Raw genomic sequence first — 24,507 nt, 5'->3', positions numbered from 1 at the left:
TACTCCATCCAGCTCGTCTTAACAAGTAAACTAATAAAATCTAATCAATCGGAATTTAATTTTTATACAATTTAAATATCAAAAAAATATTATGCTTCTAAAAGTGAAAATAAAAAGAGCCATCAAATAGGTAACCGCTTTTCTGTACAAAAAATGCCAAGTGCACCAGTCATTTTGTAGGTCACTATAATGGATGACGTGTAAATTTTAATTGAACGATAAATATTATTGTATTCGATGGAAAACGATTTTGAATTGAAACGGTATGATACCAATGTTGCAAAAAAATAAAAAATAAAAATATATTTATATTAATTTTTACGAAATGTTTGTATTAAAAACCCGTCGATTATTTGAAAAAGTACGGTGAAGTTTCCACTTTTTAACCCACCGAGGTACCAATAAATCCAATTTTCTACCAAAAACCTTTCTCAAAGTTGATAATCGAAGCGTTTTTACTATTACTGCGAAATAAAATATACAGTCATAAGCTCTCCAGAATCTAAGACGCATAAAGTAACTTGTAATTGTTTCGTATTAAGTTAATGAAAATAAATATTTCTAAAAACCTTAATAGGTTTTTAGACAGCCGTGTTGTCTAGGTACTAATAAAATAATCTCGTTGCGATCCATGTATTATGCTAGAAGACCTATTAAAATAGTAAATGCAACAACGTGCTCTAGAATAAGAAAGTAAAAAAAAAAAAAAACACGAACGTATGTCTACAAACAAAGAAGTCGGTCGAAATGTTTTAAGTGTAACATAATATAATTCAGTGACGTTTCTATAAAGTATACAACACGGAGCAGTGCGCCCATACTACCTACCGTTTATTATTATTATCATCATCTATTATCCATAATGTCGGATCCACGGACAGCGCGGACGGGAATTATACGGTCGTGTGAGATTATTCGAAACCCGATCGGCGACGGTATTATAACATTATGCGACGCGGGGACAATCGATGGTAATAGTATGAGTCTTATTGTGCGGAACGAAAGTTGCGGACGTTTTCCCGCACCGCAACAGTTGTTGTCGGAACGCGTATACCACGACCGAAGGCGGAAAAGCAATCAGCCGATCGGCGTCGATCCTTTAAAATCGCCGTCATCGCCGGGTCTCGTGTGTAAACCGTTAACTATATTTTATGTCTACTCCCGTCGTCGGCCGCGCGCCGTCGTGTCGCAGTAGAAAATCGATTTATTCCGTTCAAACACATTATCATACGCGTACGCACCGTCGCGAAAGCCACTATTGAAATCACCGTGAAAGAACGAGAGGACAGTATTAACGCGTCGTATTTAGTTGCTATCCGGAGGGCGTTGAATCGCTGGATCGTCTCGCAACCGTACAACCGACGGAGCGCGGCGGCCACCTATTGTCAGTCGTGCGCATGCGACGATAATACCGTATGTATTCCTATGCATAATTCATACACGGAGCTGCAGCAATCGAAACGGTAAATAATCGATGGCGTGCCGGACGACTTGATATTATCAGCACTGCCCCACGAAAGCGGCTGCAAGGGAAATCTACAGCCGCAGCGACGCGCACACGATCGATGGCGCGAAATCGCTGGAACCGCTGTACGCGGCTGTTCGTTAATGACAAATTGAGAATTCGTTATCATCTCACGACGACGACGACGACGCTACTGCTTCGACTGCGTGTATAGTCACTGATGCCGCAGTGGTTCAGCAGTTGGTTGGGCCGTAAAGCTGTCGCGGTATAATAATATTATTGCGCAGGGCGATTCGCTGGACGCGCTCATCACATCGGTCGAGGACTGCGCAGTGGCTATATATAATTATACGCGAAATCGTGTTTAAAACGACCACGGCCGTTTATGCTATTAAAATGCATACGATGATATTATTGTTTTCGACATTTTTATGCAACTATAATTCGTAATGCAAACGAGCTATTTTTGATTTAGCGAACTTTCCGTGCTAAGAATAACGCGTAATAATATTAGACCACTTGTTGTGGGAGTAATATTTTATGATTTTCATCTAATAGTAGTGCTTGTCAAAATAATATATAAAACCCATATTGCGCAAAATATCCAGCTTATAGGTTTGGACAGTGTATTAATATTTAATATCAATAAGTTTCTCCTCTAATCGAGTAAAATGTTTTGAAAAATCTTTTCACAACGACGTTATTTCATCGGTAGACGGTAGGCGAAATTTCCCGTTGGAAAACCAGACCCGAAACAGTTACTGATATACATTTAATATTATCATCATCATCGTCATTATAATCACAAACGCGTAATATTGGCCGGCGGGCGCGTTACACGAGTACACGACGAGGCTTTCTCACCGGGACGAGGATTAATTTTTAGAACTCACTCGTAATGAACTGCAGCTACGGCACGCATTCCCGCCTAGAGTGTTTGTGTACATGATTTATTATTATTTTTTTTACTTTTTTGCGGACCTGTGCTCACCAGATCGGGCGAGTATGTTATACGCTATATTAAAGCATAATATGTAAGACTATGCGAGTACAATAGTTTACGGACGATAAAAAATATACATAAGGTGTAACAAGACTGACAAATGTCCACTACAAATGTTACTATATTTATTAAATAGTCCTGTTACGCCCTGTACATACCATTGAGGGTTCCGAAGCCACGTGAAAAGCCGAGAGTCCGTGATGAATAAGAAGAAATTAAAACCGGAATAAAATATAATATTATAATGGATTCGTGACGGTATTTTGTTTAACACTCTAACACGGAGACACATTATGTAAAACATTATTATTGTTTTTGTTGTCGTTGTTACTGGATGAAATGCATACGGTGAAAATTTAAATTGTATATTTTACATTATATTATTTACAGCGCGTTCCTTGTACGTATTATAGACGATATTATAACATGGTAAGTATTATTATTTATCATCATAAACATTATTTTCAAGACGGCGCGGCGGCGGCGGCGGTAAGCGTGTGGGCGAAACGGAAGACGAATGATACACGAATGGAAAATGTAGTGTGCGTATTGTAATGAGAGAAAAAAAAACGCGTTACAAATTATTATTATTATTTTTTCTACGGTTAAGCTAATAGATATTTATCTACTTTAATGGTGAAGGTACCTTCGCAACAAAGCGCTTTATTGTACCCGCCGAGTATGGTCTACATCTATAATCTATTCGGACGTTTTAATAATAATCATGTTATGAGGTAATGATTTATTTCTTTAACGATTTTTATCGCGTTGGATATTGTAATTTTGTAAATTGGATTTTACGACCAAGTACTAGGCTTGAAACTAGAAATAAGATTTATTTTTTATCAACACCTAACAGTAATAGGTACACGATTTAATTTCCCTTGCATTTTTCCATAGAAATACTACAATGTACGAATATATAGGTATCTACTATCTAGTAAATTATTATATTGTTTGTATGATTCCCTAAGATTATATTAATATATAGTATATACCATAAGACGTTTTTGAATAAAAAACTTTTTAAGCTTTTTATTTAGTACAGATTCATAGACATTCGATTTGGTTCGATGAAATTCTCAAATGAACACACAAAGTTGTTATTCATTGTTATAATTAGGTATGTATCGATTAATATTTAAATTATCATCGATATCAATAGATGACTTGCGCAGACTTCATTGGCAGATAAAGTTAGCCCACCAAAAATATAAGGACCACTAAAAAATACTAACACAAGGGTCAAGGATTTTTGAATTCCCGAATAACTTACTCAATAATATTTTATCGTATTTCTGAAGCAAATCTTACAAAACGACATCTTAAATTTATTAATATTGATAATAAAAAGGTATTCAAAGGGACATGGTCGGGTCCTTTTTTGGATTTTCGGCGTATAATAATATACAACAATAACATACATACGCACAGAGTTTCGACAAAATTATGATAATTTAATTACAACAATTAACAATTATCAACATTAGATGTTTAAAGTTAACGATCGTCGTGCACAATACAGCAATGTTTTATTCTATTTATACGTCTTACGCAATATTATAACTTCACGGCGCGTGCGGTTTAATCGACTTGGATAATATCAAACAAGGAACTAAGTTTATATACATATAATATATATATACATTTATATTTACTATTTAGGTTAACGAATTTTTAACAATTTCGTAGAATAATGTTTTCACGTTTTAATCCGACCATGAATGTCGCTTAAAATCCGTACAATTGTACTTAGACAAAATAAAACAAAAAAACGCAGAACATTGTTTCGCCTGGCTGAATCGTATCGACGTAAATTGATTATATACAAACAGCGAAAGACGCATCAAAGATCACGAGTATCGGAAGCCCCCAAATGTTTCGTCATCGGTGCATGATATATTTCATGATCGATAATAGGTGTAATTTATATACATATAGGGCGCCGATAATTATTGAGAAATATTTCAAGCGATGCTTTCGTGTTTTTTGACGAAACTTATTGAAAATGCAGTCACGTACCTATTTAAATCGTTAATATTTTTTATTTTTATATGTTTATATAATAAACCACATTTTGTTTTGCAATATGCAGATTCAATTATTCCCGTAAATGTGAAATATTAATTAATTTTAATACTATGAAAGTGTTTAGAATCTTAAAGTCGTAAGGCATTGAATAATAATTCATTATGTATACTAATATTTACACATTAATATTTTTATATTTATATATTTACAAAAGCGTATACATCAATGTTATAATATTATAATTTATAAGTTTAAATAGTAAATAGCAACATTAGTTTGAAAGTATTTTTTTTTTTTTCATAATAGAAAATGAATGATGAATAAATTTGGAAAGTAAATAGCAATATATTTATACAATACTGTGCACCATCGTAGAACCGTTGGTATTATAACTATTATCACAATATCTAAATGTATGAAGTTTTGGACTTTAAAAGTAATCAATTTTCCGTTTAATTTATTTTTCAAGATAATGAAACGTTCCGTATCAAACAAACGTATCGAATTGTTTTGGTCCGTTGTAGAAACACTGTTAATTATCGAACTTAATAAATTGTGTTTTAATGTTTAATCACGGTTTTTCATAATTATTATCTTCTATAGAACAATAAAATTATCATTTCCATTTATGTTTTACGGCTGATAAAGCCATAGACATCATATTTAATAACAAAAAAAAAAACTCATATCGGTAATTACTACTATCTACTAATATTTAAAACGACGCTTTTGAGTGATTCAAAACCAATTGAACTTTAAACATGAAATATTTTGTGCTATCTAGTATCGATATTATAACAAACGTATTTTAATGCGCACAACAATAGTTATATTATAATATGATTTATAAATATAATATACGTAAGTACGCATTTATTATAAATCTATTTCAATTACCATATAACAGTGTGAATTAATAAATTCTATTTTTATTTTAAATATTAATATTAAGCAAGTAATATTATAATGTTTTGGATAGGAAATCATTATAATCATTGGATACTCCGCAGTCCACGGGTAGGTAAAGATTGTCTATAACAATGTTCTAGATGTGTTTTCAAGACTTTTAACAAACCGACAAAGCTTATACGACTCACGGATTCTTTGTCGGTTATTTTAGACGGAAAATCTTAACGAAAAAATAGACGATCGAATTGTGTACGATGTATCGCTCAAATTTTACGTGTATACGGTTTCTATTCAATTTTTTTTCGTCACGAAACCAAATGTCGCAGTAGTTTGATAAAAATTATACTTGCAAACACGATTCCGTAGAAAACCGCATAACCTCGGCCGGTTTATGGCCCAATGATCCTATAGCTCGAAAATCTCATTGGATACTGTAAAATGACCTGACCTGAATATGTTTGAATAAAAACCAATAGCTGACGTCGTGACTCCAATCTCATCGAACATAAATAAGTCGTATAGGAAAATCTCAGAATTCTATGGACGGAATACTAAAAATATATTACGATTCTATGAAGGTTAAAGATATAATATCCGTCCATTAATTCATTAAAAAAGTAATATATTTATTATATATTATTTATGAAAAAAAAAATAAATGAAAAGTCAAGGACTTTGGAGTACTCGTAATTGCGACACTTTCACGAATATCTGTTTCCTTTAGACGACTTTATTAATGGTATAATACTATAATATTGTATTAAAATGAAAAAAATAGTATTTTAATTACATTAAAGTTGTTTCTATTTTTATAAAAATACGTTCTGTAAATGTAAATAAATATTATATTATCGTGACCTTCGTGTAACCACTTTTTATTTACATTTCAATATTTTTCACTTTAAAATATTATGCTTACAACCTTTTTTTATAGTGTCTTGGAAACATGAAATAAATTAATTAATGTCTATAAATTAAAAACTCAGTACTTTTAATACGTCAACAAGTCATTAGTAAAAAATTATCTTATAACACACAAATAAATTTTGTTTTCAGTAAACTCAATAGTTTTGTCTTGTACACATTAAGTAATAAACATTACAATATTAGTTTATTCACCACCAATACAACTATACTCGGTATACTGTAGCTATTGTAAACTGAAGGCTTTATAAGATTAATTAATGTACATCGTCAAAAGCAATATGTATCAGGAATAACTCAACAAGACAACAACAATAACCAACTGACTTAAGCATCAAAAAATATTTTATAAACATTTTAATTATATCTAATGGGTACCTAAGGCCCTCATCTATATATAAAACTTTTAAAAGTTAATAAACGATACGGGACCAAGTGGCAGTACCCACCCGTTTCTGGTTTTTAAAAGGTAAAAAAAAAGTACTATAAGTAAGAATTATTTCACATTATTATCATTATTTTTTATTATTATTATTATTATTACAAACGATCAGAAAACAATAAAACGTATTGTATTAATCTATTTATACAATGTAATTATTTTAAAGGTAAAAATTTGTTTTATCAAAAATCATTAAAAATTTTAGAAATATTTTCTAACACAGTTTAAGTTAATCACATAAATAATAGTAGGTATACTTTAGTATTTTTATAGTGATTTTAAAAGTTTTTTACTATTTTGATGACATCCATATGTTTAAAAAATTAACTATTTGTTAAATATATTTTTAATAAACAGTTAATTAATCCATTTTTGGTTTGTTATACGTGGTTTACATTGCATATTATAATATTATTAACACAGATTCGCCGACTACCCCGCCGAGTAAACGTACATTATCGATACTATTATAATATTAGACGATTAAAAATGTGTATATTATTAATAGCCATCTATCTAAACTGTAATTTATTTAGTTAACCTATATATTATTATAATGTTACATGCGTTTACTGTAATTACTATGAGAAATTATGCGTATTTCATTCATCCGCATGTTTCAGTAATTTTCTGGTTTTATTACGATATATTATCAGGAAACTATCGGGCATAATAATTTCAGATATACCGAGTTTAATTCAACCCACAATCATGTATATAAGTGTGGTAATAATTTGTTCTTTAATTAAGAAGGTTATTATATTATATTTTTATATTTAGTTATAAGATAATATAATAGTTCGATTACGCGATCGTTTGTTAAGTAGAAAACTATACTGTTGATCTTGATTTTCGTCACGGGTCAGCTCCGATTTGGAAACTATCCCTCGTTAAAAACATATTATAAATTACGATTTGTCTTATGTAATACCGTTAGACTACTGCAGAGTATACCTACGTTACTAATTAATTTTCAAAAAGAAAGATGCGCTCTTCGCGTTAATTTCACGCCTTTAAAAATACGCCAACCTAGCAATTATTTTTCATGATTATTAAATCTCGGAACTTTCGTGTTCGACAAAATAAATTTGTAACAACACAGCAATATAAACTCATTTGTACGTTACCTTTCCTCTAGGCCAGTTGCATCTTCTCTCCGGACTACTTAAACATGCCATTTCTTCAGGTTCTGTATTATAACTCCAATCGATTGACGAACCCAAAAAATTAAGAAACATTGACGGAACTTGTGTGCCGGTTGGTTCATCACCACCCGCTTCAATCAACAGAACTTTCCACTGTGGTACCTAAAGAAGTCATAAAAAAATATATACTTTAAAATCTTGAAAAATATATAATTGTGCTTAAAAATATTTCAAAAACGGTAGTTAACGGAGCGTAGTTTCCGTACTATGAAAAAACGACTGAGATTTCTTACAGTAAAAGGCGCCTATCAACAGATTTTCTTTAAATCCACTTCAAAGACGACATTAGTCACAAATTCTGATCATGAGAATGGTATTTAAATACTGAACTGCGGTGTACATTTCAATTTTCGAACTTAATAACAGGCCGACCAATTTAGCCATTTTAAAAATAAAGTATTTAATATATTTGTATTTGTAATTATACAAATAAAATCACATGGCGTGTTTACGATTCTACAACAATGATAAGTCATCAATAATAAGAGATGTGACGTCCTTGAACTCTCAAACTTTAGAAATTTTGAATTATTCAATTAAAATTATATACACTATGTCCACGTGTGTCAGTAGATTTATAGATTTGTTTATTTACAATACGCTATAATGATTATAATTATAGTTATTTACTTTCATTAAGCAAAGATTAATAATATAATATATCGTTTATTATTTATTTTAAAATTGAAACTCGGTTGAACGTTTTAGGTTCTATCAATGGATGCGTTTTCCCTTCTCTTGTAATTTGATCGTAGTTCATAGTTTATGAAAAAATCGACTTATCGTGCGATTTAAACTTTTCAAACACATTTTGAATAAAAAAAATCAATTTTGTGTTCAAGTACGAAAAGTTCGAGATAGTCGAAGTTAGACCCGTCGTCCCTGAAGGTTATCGTATCGTTTTTACAACATATTGCACAAAGTTTAATGATCACCTCGCTGAGTCTGCTGGCCATCACGCTGCCAGCCGTTCCGCCGCCCACGACGATGAAGTCGTACTCATTGTCCGGCAACGCTCTGTTCAACGGCCGGCCGCACGGGTCTTCGATGTCACACTGTGATCTGATGAACACCTCCAATAGGCCCATGAACAACATGAACGCCGACCCGCCGCACGTGCTGGCCAACGTCGGTCCCGGTTGGGTCACCGGACAGTTGCAACCGCTGCTCATCTTGGATGACGTGTTCGTGGGCTGCCAAAGTCGTTATATATTGAATTACTTATATATCGTATTTACGCCTAAAAACAAAAGGTCGAATAAGGGTTAGCGTTTTGTTAAGCGTGATTGCATGTTCGTGTGTTAGTTACAATTTCAACCGCATTTAAATTATTTAAAAAGGTCGTGTCCCCGAAACTGTCGACTTCGGAACACGAATTTGAATTAATTGTATTAACAGCGCTAATATTGTTAATAAAACCGTTTCTAAATTGTATTCTAGAGATAAATATTACAGCTCGCACATTTGCTATTAGCTCTTAGAATAAAATACCTATAAAGAGAACGATCGCTAGGGCTTGGACGAAAAAAGACGAGATACAGACGCGTATGTAATAATATAATTGTGTCTGGCCACCACTATGCATAGACAATAAACTGCGTGGGCGCGAGTCCCCGAATATCGTATACTTTAATAATAATAGGTAGTTTATGTAATGCGATAGTACAAATATAGAATAACACTCGGGAACACGCTGATTTTACACGGTCGACTAAATAACTTTTAGCGGATCTTTGGCTTTTATAACGTCGCTGCTATCCTTATTATATCGCCGTCATAAAATAGGTGTCATGAAATTTGGTTTTTCCTTTTCGAGTTCGTCGGCAAAAAAACCCAACAACAATATTATGATGTTTGCAGTCGTGCGGTATACTCGATAGTGTTAAGGTACGAGATACAGCACGACGGATGCGGTCATCGCACGATGTTTATCGAAACATTTGTTTTTTTCATATCCATAAATAAATATTATTTATCTATCGTCACGTGTCAAGTCTTTATAACGTATACCGATACCGCAGAGTGTATACAATGGTATAGCCCGTAGTGCGTAATTACTGTTTTTTCGTTTTTAAATTAATAGTTTCAAATAACTCGTACGTGATGTATGTTTGGCACAATAAATATAGATGCGCGCGATGTATTAAATACTGTTATGTACCTACCTGCAATATATTATTTATTATCATTGTTATTATCGTCTTTTTTCCGGTCCGGTCAAGGTTATGAACAAGATTCGCGAGTGCTAATATTAAAATTATGACTCAATCGGTGAAAACCCTTCTAAAAATTATTATTGATTCTAATCGCGTTGCAAATGCGCACGTGATCAGCTGCAAACGAACCACAAGATCACCGAAAAACCACGTGAAAGCATGTAGTCATGATGATATTATTATACCACACATAGTATTCATCCACCGCATAGGAAATATTATAACATAAGTATATTATGTATTGCGTATGGAATTTTAAATAGTGAATGTACTACTCGAAATGTTGAAAATGTGAAAAAAAATACCCATTCATTAGTTTATTCGATTTCAGAAAATTTTAAATATTACTTAAAGACCATTTTCAAATTCTATATTTTTAAAGAAGTATCCTCTAATGATACAAATTAATATTTATTTTCTCTTGTAAATTGTATAGCACATTATTATGTAAAAATGTTAATGCATTTAAATTTAAATTCTAATGAACGCGCGGGTAAGTTATTACGGTTAAGTTGAACGAATTTACATAATATAATTATTTATTTTAGTAATTATTATACTCGTATAGATTTATAAGTTATAAAATGTTATTACACCTACCTAAGTTTAACTATAAGAGGTAGTTTTAAAATCATCATAACCCAGTTATATTTTAAGCCTATTATCATGTTGCATATAACTACCTTTAGTGTCCTAACTCAGGAAATACTGGTTAGAATTTTGATCTATAAAATTATAAATATTAAAATAATTCTTAGTAAAATGATCTACATACGTAATAATTTACGGTAAAAATGTCTGTTTTTATTTGAAAATAAAAAAATTGTTTTACTGCAGAACATATTTCATTAAATAAATATAAATTATGTGGAAATATGAAATTTATAATAAAAAAATCAGAATTAAAATAAATTAATCATTTAACGAAAAAATGGCTGCCAGCATGCCTGATTGAATCATCATGTATACATTACTGTTGAAAGTTATTCTCTTGAAAAATCGTTTTTATAAACTTAGTATAGTAACTGGCAAAAGCAGCCTTTTCATAGTATTCGCATTCGTATCTACATGTACACTTTCCCTAGAAGGGCGTTTGAACGTACAGATGCGTCTTGTACGATGATACAATATAATAATATTATACATTCCAAAGTATTATGCAAACAACGCATATATAATATGTCTACTAACCGTATGATATAGGAAATCGCAATAATATTATTATTATTTATTCGGCTCTAGCGACTGCTGTTTCCGGAGCGAAACACAAACTTCAGTCGTTCTGGTCGGCAAAACCTTTTCGCTTGACTGTAACCGTATATTATTATTATTAATATTGTATAACAATATTTCATACATAACAATATTTCACGAACGATAGATAAATAGAATGATCCACTATTTATTCAAATTCTGATTTTTAGAATTTCTAAGTATTTAAAAAAATTGCATCATTTATGTATATCTAAATACATAATATTATACTGATAACTACTTTAATAAGTCTTTTGATTGCATTTTTTTTTTGTTTTAATCATACACGTATCAAATTTCATATTAAGTTCGCAAATATAATGACAAAAAATGTTAAAATAAGTGCTTTTAAGAAATATATTGGTTATTAGAATAAAAATAATCTGCATAAATCTCATTATTATAGAATTTATCTACATATAGAACTCATCGTTTATTTTTTAAAGTTTCTCGCAAACTCGTCAGTGATTTTATATATGCAATAACACAATCACATTATAGTCATGATTTTATTACTGACCAATCGAGACTGAATTCCAATACTGATTCTTCAGTCAAGTTGTCGAGAGTTTTATAGAACTTGAATTTAAGAATACAGTTCATAAGGCGTGTACATAATATATTCGTACAGACTTATCGTGTATATATATTTTAAATAACGACTATATAAGGTTTTTATACATTTTTTTTCTCAGTATAGACTATACAAAACTATCGAGACGATTAAAATTGAACAACAGTGATCCATAGACGTTGTTAAAATCTAATTATTATTTTATAGACACCCCAAAATAAGTCCAATTTTTAAGAGCTATAAAATAATATACAAATTGTATGTATTGTAACTCATTCTTTACATTGATCGATTTGGCGTGTTTTCGCCACAACTTGCTCAAAACCGCTCGTCATCAGTAATAGTAATTTAATGGCACAAATTTTCTGTTTGTGACTGTGAAGTCTGGAAGTTATCAGAAATTGTCGTCCTTGACGCTCTCAGCATCGTACAGTCGACCAACTATTGTTGATGTGTAATCTATCAGATGCGAACGACAACGATGGAGTGATCACCAACAGCTATGGGTAAATAACCATGTCATCGCTCATCAGCAACCCTTAAAACTATGTATTCGTGCCCGTCTAAGCTTTGAAATGTAAAAAAAACACATTTTTAAGTGGAGATGATTGTTTTAAAAAATCATTGTATTATATTGATAATTAATGTAAACTCATTCGCCGGTAATATTAATTTATGCGTATGCCACGTCTCTACAATGTTAAGTATTAGGACATCGTTTAACGTGATAGCTTTGCGTTTAATGAGAGTGCGATCGCATAAGTTGATACAATTCTTGTCGTCACGATTCCGTCACTGAATTCTTAAGTACATATATTATATCGCACACGTGTATATTATAATATGACTATATTGATTTTTTTTTTAAACCTAAAATATTCTGATTAAGAAAACAGCTGTATAATAATGATAAACGGTCACGAACTGTTCGCACGTTTTTTTATTACGATCGACACGCGATTTTGATTATTATTTATTTATTAGACAGATTAATACAATCGACCTAGACGGTGCTCGGCCGTAGTTATCTATATAATATATCGAATATCTTTATGTATTGAAATGGCAGCTGACATTAAACTACAACTCAATATTATAGCTTCAGTGATTTTGAGTCGACTGTAGCATACGAATTTGTGTTACACCTTTTCAGAAGCTCTGTACAAAAAAAAAATTACACGCAAAAACAATAAACTAAACAGTGTATAATAAGTAGTGTCTCGGAGAATGAACATCAGAACTGGTCGAATAGGTCTCCCCGGACCGTCGGGCATGGTGACCTCAACGCCCCGAACCGCGCAACACCATCGCATTAGATTTGTCGTCTAAACGTATGTGTTTGTTTTTGTTCCTGACTTAATAAGTTATACTACAGAGGCCCTGCATAAGGTGATTGAGACTGTTTTCGTACAAATTGGGTGTATCTTTTATTAGCATTTTGTACTAATTTACAATTAGTTTAAAATTAATCTAAATATATTATTAAAATATTAATATTTAAAATTATTTTGAAAACCATTTTGTGTAATAATAATAATATTTAATAGCGAAAAAATAGCCTCTTATGATATACTTTTTATTACATTTCAATCCTTAGCTATTGAAAACGTGAACAATTACAAATTTTCATGATTTTAACGAATTCGGTCAATATTTTAAGTCTGATTGAAATTTATTTTAAATTCGATTTTTATATTATATTGAAACTCTCAGAAAGAATATATTTTGCTTTGGAATATGAAAATAAAAATGTGTGCTGTCGCTCAAAAAATAAAAAAAACAATAACAAAGAAATAAAGTAGTAAGAGTAATTTTTTCAAGCATGTTGGTTAGAATATAATAAATTAAAATTGTGTAAAAAATAACTATTATTGAACAACTTAAACACTTCTTCGGGGAGATAATGAGTGTTTACCAATAATATAATCGGTCTACTATTTTTTATAATATACAGACCGTCTGGTTTACGCGACCCCGACGATGACCGGCGAATTATGCCATCGTCCGGTTTAATTTCTTCGTCGCTGACAATGAAAACCCATTTCGTAAACAGAATGCGATATTATTGGGGTTGTACCGGTCTTCTGGCCGTGTACGGTTTAATTTATAATATACGTGATGGACGCGTGCGGACACGAACACGGCGCTTCGTGAACGTCTTTTTAACTTCCCGGCGCGTCGCGACTTCGTGGGAAACCGTTCTATACCATTGTTCGGTGAAATGCGTTTTATGATGACGACGATGATGATTATGATGACGACGATGATGATGACTACTACGACGATGATGGTCTATGGCGACTTCTTGCACGAAGCCCTTGTACACACAGCGACTCGTGTACCGTGACCAATTGGCCGCGTTTGATGTTACCCATCGACCCGCGTCATAATAATAGTCTTTTCGATTGCCAACGGATTATTTCACACACACTACACAAGCCGTCTTGGTAAATACCGTTTGGTATTTCAACTAGCGAATCAAGTTCAATAGATCACGAGTCGTGCATAGGTATGTTTTTTTCTATAGTAATAAATAATATCATTCCATTTTTCGGAAAATTATTTAATTTAATTATATTCTTTTAACGTGCACTTAACGTTGGGGAGTGGAATAATAATAATAATATTATATTATCATAGTTTATTGAATAGCACTTATATTCATATACGAACAGTACGCCCAAATAGCCATTTGCCGAATTTTTTACGGGCACGCCTATGACAATTATAAAACATTAACTGTTCTATTTTTGAAGCCAAATCTAGGCAAACTACCTAAAGATCACACAGTAACCAATATTCAAATGTACTTTCCTCTAGACTTACGTATTCAAATTATTCAATAATAATATTAGTGATTATTTGTTAGTTTTTGTCAAACTACCTAAATTAAAAAGTGGTTTCTAAAGGAAAATGTAATGCATTTTTATTATTATAATATAGTTTTGTCAAATAATTGATAAACATAATAAATGATAATGTATAAATTGTTATTTTATTATACTTCTATAGAAAGATGTGTGCACATTTTTATTTAATTGTTTCTGATATTGTGGTTACGTATCTTTATAATACGATCACGTTCATCTGCTTTTTTTATTAGGCCTTTGTAATGTTTTTTCGCAACCATGTGTTTAAAATGTATACTATCAATTAGTGTTGATGAATACATTTTAGATAGATTGGAAATCTTGGAATGAGAATTAGCCTCTTCAATACTCAATAATATTGTGTTTGAAGGGGACCATTCTAGTTCTTTATTCCACCTCACTAATCTCAGTTGTATTATGTCATTGCAGTCACTAATAGCTGATTTTCCTTTCCATATGTTTGTAACTAGGTAATATATATCTTCTGCATTTAATAGAGACACTAAACAAGTCTTTGAGCATAGTTGTGCCTCAGTTGCTTTAATATTTTTCAATATGTTTTCATGAGGTGTTAAATTTTTTGGCGCTATTGTAAGTCTGTACAAATTATTGCAATCTTTACATTTTTTTGGTTTTGTTAAATTTAATTTCATCACAAATCTATTCAAAGGTTTTAACTTACAACAACTATGACATTTTATGTAGTTTACAGGTTTTAATATTTTTGATGTGATCGCTGGATTTATTTCTGGTTTTTTTAGTATCGATTGCATAGATATTTCAATACGTTTCCTTAAAATTGTTAATTTATCGTCTTTTACTTGAATAATATTTATCATAGTCAACTCTCTATTTAACAAATCTATAACTGGTTTAGTTAAATCAATTTCTTTAAACAGCTCTAAAGTTTCTCGCAAGCTTAAAAGCAATTTAGTTCTTTCGTCTTTACTCAAATCATTTCTCTTTAGATCTTTGTAAAGTTTCATCAATTGTTTGGCATGATCCGTTTCTGGAGTTTCGATGGAAATTGTTTCTCCAGTGCTTCTTGTTATGATGATTGGCTTAGATATTTTATTTAGTTGTTGAAATATTTTTTTATCTTTTACTATTTCTTTAACTTGATTCCTATGTTTGTTTATTTCATTATAACATTCCAATTTTTTTTTTAAGTGTTCTTTATTTTCATTTATTGCACATTTTGGTGATTTATTGTTTAAAGAACTTTTGATTTTTATAAAATGCTCATGAACTATAGAATAAAGAGCTTCAAAATCGTTAGTCTTAGTTGGATACTGTAGATTTAATTTATTTAGTAACTTTTCAGACTTAATAATATTTTTTAAGTTTTTCTCTTCATCACACATTAATTGCTTTTTGTAGTAATAGTATTCCAACATGTGCTCAAATTTCTTTCTTGTTATCCACAATCGTACAGATTTTTGTATTATGCGTGCATATTTATCGAGGTCTTTTATTCTGTCTTTTATTTTGTTTGTAATACTTATTTCTTTCATTACACTTAATGATCGAAGTACATCCATTGATTCAGTTTGAGTACAAAACTCAACCATAGATTCAGTAGTTGCATCGTTAGTTTGAATTGTTTGAATTGCCATTGACATTTTATTCTCGAAGTACTGGCTATCAAATTCAATATTTTCAAATACTGTTTGTACGGTTGTGTTTCTGTATAGCTTACCGGTATTTTTATTTTTATATCCTATTATATATTTTGGCACTGTGGCATTAGTGTCGAGTATATTTCCATACTTTGGATGTATTAAAGGCTGTGCTGAAGTATTGGACTCATTGGGTATCTTTTCAATGTTTTCATGATGTTCGATACTTACTGATATTTGAATGGGACAATTTTTCCATTTTTGTTTTAGTACTGTGTAGTCATCTGTTTCAAATACTTTATCTTCCTCGTACATAACACATTTTATTTGTTGTATATTTTCTATTTTTGGTTGTAAGGCTGGTAAAATGAAACGTTTAACTTCCAAAATTGTATCTGATAAAGCAAAATTAGTTGACAAAATATTATTGTTTGGTAGTGTTACTTGAACAGGAATAGAGGCATATTGATTTGCAGGAATACTCAAATCTGAGTAAATATTGGAGTCTCTGTCAATGTTGACATGCTTTGAATTAGTAATTTCTGTCATTATTCAAACTCGAAAACACTTTATTGACTTAAAAAATATACTGACTTAAACAAAAGGTAATATTAATAAATTAAGAAAAAATATGTTTGTTATATTATATTTACAGGCCAGCAGATATTTATATAAAAAATGTATAGTGAACAAAAACAATTTGTGTTGAATATTTATAGGATTTAATACTTACAAAATTATGATATATTTTTAGGAAAAATTTCATGTTGGCATAAACCATTATTGATTTTAAATATTGTTACTAAAATTATATTTAAAAATAACACAAAATCGCATACTTAAATTTATAAATGAATTAACATTATAAAATGTATATTTTTTGTTATAGGTATTAATGCAAGAAACAGGTGAACATATAATTGTTACTACAGGAGAAGTATATCTTCAAAAATATTAAGATGACCTTCGTGAAAGGTATCGATAAATAAATCAATGAAGACTTAAATTAAAATTGAATATTAGATATTTATATGTAAAAGTAATCCATATGACCATATAGTATCAACTAAAAATATCTATAAATCCTGTGGTATAATTTATTTTGCTGTTTGATGTTTATTAATTGCTATATTTTGTATCATTTCAATACGGAAAAATATTTATATTTTTGTGTATTATTTTTAATAATTAGTAAAAAAAGAAATTGCATAAACTTAGGAAAGCTGAAATGATTTTTTAGGGTTTACGTTTTTTTTATGGTGAAAAATTAGGCTATAATCGTAAATACGCATCTGTATATCGATAACAATTATGGTTAGATAAAAATGCGTGATATTTTAAGTATGCATAAGTGAAAGAGCGAAACACGTTTTTAAATTTAAATTTATATTGAAAATACCAGTTGAAGTTAAAAAAACTACAGTCACTTTTATGGATGATATTACGTGTTTAATGAAAGTGTATAGCAAAGTGTATAGCTAGTATATTAAATTATTTCAAGACGTCTCTTCTCAAAATGTTTAATCAGTGAACACGTTTCCTTAATGCCCCACAGGCCACAGTATAATATGCGTATGTTATAATATTATAATACAAAACATTTTTTATTTGTTTAATTTTATTTTTATTTTTAACGGCAATCGACAAATTTTTTACAGGATAAATAATAAAATACTTTATTACTGTTTAATGAGCAAAACGTGTATAGACACCACTTTATAGCAGTATAATATACGATCGATGCCGAGCTATATATCAACCAATAAAAAAAATAATATTGCATTTGGTCAAACAAGAAATAAACCTAAAATATTGTACTGTATTTTTTGTAAAAAATCACGCCAAAAAATTAATGCACAGTGTGAAGTGAAAAATTATTTTTTAAGTATAATGGAAATACATGAAGAGAACACTGTAAAATATGCATCGCGTTATCTGGATAATACATATTTTCTATTACAATGGGAAAAGTAATACAATAATAATGGAAACGAAAGACTAATACTTCATTGTCTTCTCTACACATGAGTAAATATAATATAAAATGCAAACAGTTTCGTTCAAATAAACATTCATAAGATTAGTATTGTAGATTTGTATTATTATTTTATATACATATTATGTTTATAATATTTATCGGTGCACACCAAGTGCTATACCTATCCGTATTATTGTAGTGGACGTAACCATTTATAGAAGACAATACTACGACAACAACAATAATAATACGAGTACACTGGGCATAATGCCAGTTAGGAAGTATAAGACCTTTGGTGGCGGATAAAAACCACCGTCACCTGAATGGAGAAATTTATTCTTGTATGCCCATTGTCCATTTATCCACATTCCAGCCTTTTCCGTACTAGTCCATTAACGCTACTCCACGGCAGTCGTACACGACAAATAAAAATTATAAACACGAATCGTGTCGATATAACGGTCACCGAGATGATTTAGATTTTGCGTACACACACGTTTTCTTTATTGAATGGCACGAGACGTGGGTAGGTAAATTGGGTCCACAGTAATTTATGTACATTTTGAAAGTGGTAAATTGATTCCCATCGAAAAAAATTAATAGGTAAGTTGGATCCAGTTACTACCTTCCATTATTATATTATATACTAACATTATTATTATATTAATTATATCTAAATTATATAATTTACTGAACGATACGCGAAACTAATATTGATTAGTTAATTTAATTTTAATTAATTAATTAATTAAAATTAATTTTCTATTAACAATTCATACAATTTGATAACAAAGTAAACCTATTATTGATTTGAACTCCAATAAGGTTAGGTATTTGATAATATATTATAAAATGTATGATTTATTTTTTCGTGGGACTAATCGAGAAAAAGTCATTTGGGACTCAATTTACCAATGCCGGTGCGAATAGCTTTAACTCGAAACACTATATTTTGATTAAATGTTTCCTGTACAAATATTATAATAGGATAATGAAGCGCGCAAACCTGTTTCGTAAATAATTATTATAACATGATAGTTTTTTTTAAATATTAATAAGTAATTATTAATAGTTACAATATTATTACATGTTGTTCATACAAACATGTTCTACATGTTGCAAAACCTCCCCGAATTCCAAACGACTTAGGACGTCACATTCGCGTGTGTTGTTTCTGAATGACAGCAAATTCGGCCAATTCAGGTATAATTTGTGTTGTCAGATATTTTAATATTAGACTTAATTGATTAATAATTTAACTTAAAAACTTAAGTAAAGAAGTTATCTATATGTTTATATATTAATTGTTTATGGTATTGTAATTTTAAAGCGATCCATAAGCATTTTTAAAAAATAAACGTGTGTTGAACAACTCCTCTAAGTGCAGTACTAATACTGATATATCATTTATACCGAACTACCTGATAATAGTACATACCTACATGGTTACATAACATAACTAAGTATAATATGTTTCACAAACTTTTTTAGTATGAAACGAATCAATTCTTTTATTTTGATTATGTAGGATATATATGTGTTAGTAAATACTATCAAAGTATCTACCATAGAACAGTGTAGAATAATATTACAACAATTTAAATTATAATTTATATAATCGTATTGTTAAACGTAATTTTAACGACACCTGTAGTTAAATAAGCAAATTAATTGCGAAAAAAAAGGACGCTAACCTAATAAAACCTATTGTGCAATAATAATAGTGTGGTTAATCTGTAGTATTATACTCGAAGTTTAAAACGATCTGAAATCCCGTGACTTCACGTCTTCACGCGACGACAGTATTTCAGATGGGACGCTATGACGCAGTAGGAAAAATGGCCCATATACTCCTATAATAAATCGATAAAAATGTATTGGTCGTTGTTTTTTTTACAACGTGTTAAACTGTGTTTAAAAAAACAGTTTTGGCTGTTTCGGACAACAGTGGTACATTTGTCTTTAACTTCTCGCAGCTCATATTAAACTCATTATCGGTATTCGCACACGGATTACGAAGGTTCAAAAATGTAAAATCACTTGTAGATTAGGTATTACTATTATTATTATTGTTATTTTTTTAATGATATTCGACAAGTCAGTAATTGTGGGTAGATAAATGCAAACATTACACAGCGGGGTGGCGTCCGATCTATAACAATATAATTTAGGTTATATGCCGAGGCGATCTATGATTCTTGTTACGTTGGGTTCATTGTGCTAAACTTTTGCAGAAATGACAACACATTTTGTGTAATAATATAGTGTTTCGCGCTTGTTAGGTCGATTGCGTTTTTTTACAGCGTCCGAGTTGACAGGCCAGAAAATACAGGATGCAACATTTGACCTATAACAATATAGTGGCTCGGAAACAAAAAGGTTCTAAATTGATTTATTATGAAAATTCACTTTTTATAAATAATATTACATATTATTAGGTTATGTATTAAATTTTCCATAGCTCAAGCTCACAAACAACCATTTATTTGATGAATTATATATTCAGAACTAAACAATTCTATATCAATACAATTTACAAATGTGGTATTTGTTAGTGATCTAAATAGAACTGTGTTAACTCATATAGGGTTAAAACCAATATTATGTTCAATTTTCATAATAAAATGAATTAACGATAACGGAAAAGTACTATTTCATGTTCGTTTTGTCGTCCGTATAATGGTACTAATAATTATTGAATATTTGTCAACAAAATAAATAATTTTATAGTTTATAGTATCGCAGTATTGATTTATTTTGAACATTGTATTTTGTTTCCAAAAAAAGATATTAAAGATATTATCAAGACTTAATGTCAAATAATTTGGTTAATTTTTAATTTAACAATCATTGTAAATAATTGATAATAAAAGAATATACGATTACACATTTTAAACGACTTTTCAAACTTTAAAGTATACAATTATAATAGGTATAAGTCTACCTCCACTGAATACATTTATATTTGGACATTGAATCTATTGATTTTGAGCACACGAATTATCATTATTACATGGTAGTATAATAACATCTGAGCTACCAAATGTTATCTTTTTGGTTATTGCCAACAATAAATTTCGAATGTCGTCCTAAGCATATCTCGGAGGATATCCTTTCAAAACACTTAATAATGTCCTCTGAACATTGTCGTGAATTATACAATTATAACAGTGCGTACCTATTGTGGTTGTTGTACAATTGCCGTTTTGTTTCGTCTGTTTGTGTGTGTGTTTTTTTCGCGCAGTCGACCACATTGTCATCTGGTATCGTCATCGGGTCGTGTTCGGCCCGCGAAAATAGAAAATGCGTCGAAGAAAACAATCGACTGCTGGTGAAAACATTGCGACTAATATTTACGGTATTTCAATAACTATTGAGTATAATATACATAAAGATACACCTACGCCGATAATAAATCGCTATTGTATCACGATCACAATATCATGCGATACATGCGAGTCATGACGAACGCAAACGAAACGCTTATAGCCTCGTCTGCAAATGATACGTGTAAAAAAACTGTAAAATCATCATAACACGATCCAAACAATCGTTTTGCAGGACGTTTAAAATACAAAAACGGTTCGTTTTGGTTTTTCGTTAAGCTGTTAGCCGATTAATAGATTATATTATTATCTACCTGTGTCCCGCCCAACTTGATGCTATTAATATGCGAGAAAAAGTAATTTAAAAAGTAATTGAACTACCAATATTATATTATTAGCACGGTTATTATAGGTATATTTAAACAACGTTCGAAACGTGTTATTAATGTTTAAACCGGATTTACGGAGGAAAAACGAATCTCAACTCGGCACATAGATACGATTAAACCAAACACGATAATAAAAGATAAATTTCGTAAAATTATTTTATTTTTTTATTTTTGTTCAAAATCAACACATTGATCTTAATTCAAGAACTAATGACTAGTTATACGACTAGTTACGTATGATTTAAATCGTACATTGTTTCAACTTTTAGATTCTGGCCAGAGTAATGAATATGTATTGAATTAACAATAATATGGATTTTTTCTATCTGTCATCACATTTTAAAGCAGTTAATATTCGATTTTAAGCTTTGAGGTGGTTTCTGATTGCCAATAGGATCTAACTGATACTTTTTTTTTGGGGGGAGGAGCAAAATTCCCATTAATTTTAAAAATTCCCGAGTAAAACAAAGAAAATATTGTAGAAAAATGGTTATAGATATTAAATAAGGTTTCCTATTCTAATAACTGTGTTGAACCAGTGATCACATTAAGTGGAACTCACACTCAATGTCTATGCATTATGGTCGTATGACTGACCGCTAATAATCACTAAAATTTTACGTTCGCGGTGAAAATGCAATACGAATTATTATGTACCTACGTTGATACCAGCTACCATTATGACGTATCGTGTCATAGGCGACATGTCAGCAGTTATAATACGACAATTATTCCTGGTCCCTTCGAGGTCACAATAAACGCATGCAGTATATAAGCGTCATTATTACTTAAAATATTATTGTAATAATAATAATGCTTTTGGTTGCAATTTCATAACACAAATCACCGGAGGTCGCTCGACCCAAGACATAAAAATAATACCAACTACAATCCGAACAACGTGGTGATTTATGAAATAGACACTGACATCAGAGCACCACCGTTTCACTGTTCCGAGCGTTGTTAATGTAATAAAATAATAAAAATAAAACTATTATCTGCTGGTTTAATAATACCCATTTGGATATAAATAATATGTCTATATATCGTATCAGTATGCAAGGTTGTACTATCATCTAGTTTAAAACGTGATAATTTTCATAGTATGCAGCTATAAAATATTATAAAATACAAAGCATCTACGGTTATATGCTTGACAAGATGACATCAATCTGCATGTAGTGGACGGAACTAAATAAATTATTTTTATCGAAAACGCGACGTATCAGAAACGGTTAATTTATAATACCTAATTATATTATTTCGTTCTGTTGCGAAATGAAATACTAAAACATTATTGTAGCTACAAATATATACATATAAAATGTATAGTCGCTTTCTTAAATTGTTTTACTGTATTTAAGACGATTAATAACTATTATACTGCATTTGTCAATAAAACATGCATATGAAAAAATACGCCAGTATTTTAAGATTTCACATCCTTGGTGGCTAGTGTATATAAGATTGTCATTCATAGTTTCGAGAAAATATAATTTTAAAATTGTGCTGCCAATAAATAATTATTAGTATTTTCTTTAAGCCAAATATAAATTAATTATCACGTGACAAAATCAGCACAGCCATTATTCAAATTGGGGCTATTTAAACAAAAAGCTAACGGTAATATGTATACTGCCACAAACTAAAATGTGTAATCTTATTTTTTTTTTTTTCATGGGAGTCATCCAATTGAGGATTATATTACATTAGGATATTACATAAACACATTTAATCAAAACGAGGCAGTCTTTATTTTTCGATATTTGATGTGAAAAAAAACTCAACCTACCTACGGAACAATTCAACATGTCAAAATGTGTCAGTATTATTTTTTTTTATTAGCCGCAAAATCGATTAATTTCAATACCGACACAAATGTTTTACGGAGGAGTTGGTTGAGCTATGACTTCCACTATAAGTAATTTCTATACACAACTGTGTGATAAAAATTATGACTGCCAACCATATAGTATTACTAATGTGTTCTAAACTAAAAAACTAAATGAAATTTTCAGTTGTGGCAGTCTTAGACCAAGGACGTGTTTTATCATATTTCATTAAGCGATAATTCATCACCGTATGAGATAAAAAAAAAAAAATCATTGATATTTTCATTAAAATATATTTATCCCTGTATGGAACTATTATAACGATAAATGCGTGAAAACATTTTTAATCGAAATATACATTTTGAAAGCTATTTAGCCGTGTCCTAATAAGACGACTTGCAAACTACGAATTACATATCGCCATTCAAAACTATACATTCGGTTGACGATCAGAAAAAATGTACAAAACT

The 24,507-nt window shown here is 30.5% G+C and overlaps 2 protein-coding genes across 9 annotated transcripts in view; both read right to left on the bottom strand.

Annotated features, from left to right (window-relative positions):
- Positions 1–24,507, bottom strand: part of LOC113560331 (glucose dehydrogenase [FAD, quinone]) — a 41,896-nt gene that overhangs the window by 6,238 nt on the left and 11,151 nt on the right. For 3 of the 8 annotated variants that reach the window (XM_026966128.1, XM_026966133.1, XM_026966130.1), the window contains exons 2-3: positions 8,915–9,219; positions 7,902–8,081 (exon numbers count right to left, since the gene is read on the bottom strand). In XM_026966128.1, coding sequence (XP_026821929.1) covers positions 7,902–8,081; positions 8,915–9,151 — 417 coding nt within the window. In that variant the 5' untranslated portion in view covers positions 9,152–9,219. Of the gene's footprint in view, positions 1–7,901; positions 8,082–8,914; positions 9,220–9,288; positions 9,430–9,470; positions 9,667–24,507 lie in introns of those variants that run through there. The other 5 variants (XM_026966129.1, XM_026966137.1, XM_026966134.1 and 2 more) reach the window with 4 other exon arrangements.
- LOC113560330 (IQ and ubiquitin-like domain-containing protein) lies at positions 15,058–17,061 on the bottom strand. The gene has a single exon (XM_026966127.1). The coding sequence runs from the start codon at positions 17,059–17,061 to the stop codon at positions 15,058–15,060; it is 2,004 nt and encodes a 667-aa protein (XP_026821928.1).

This window comes from Rhopalosiphum maidis, chromosome 1 (genome assembly GCF_003676215.2).
Source record: "Rhopalosiphum maidis isolate BTI-1 chromosome 1, ASM367621v3, whole genome shotgun sequence".
Lineage (NCBI taxonomy): Eukaryota > Metazoa > Arthropoda > Insecta > Hemiptera > Aphididae > Rhopalosiphum > Rhopalosiphum maidis.
This window is presented reverse-complemented; position numbering and strand designations above follow the sequence as displayed.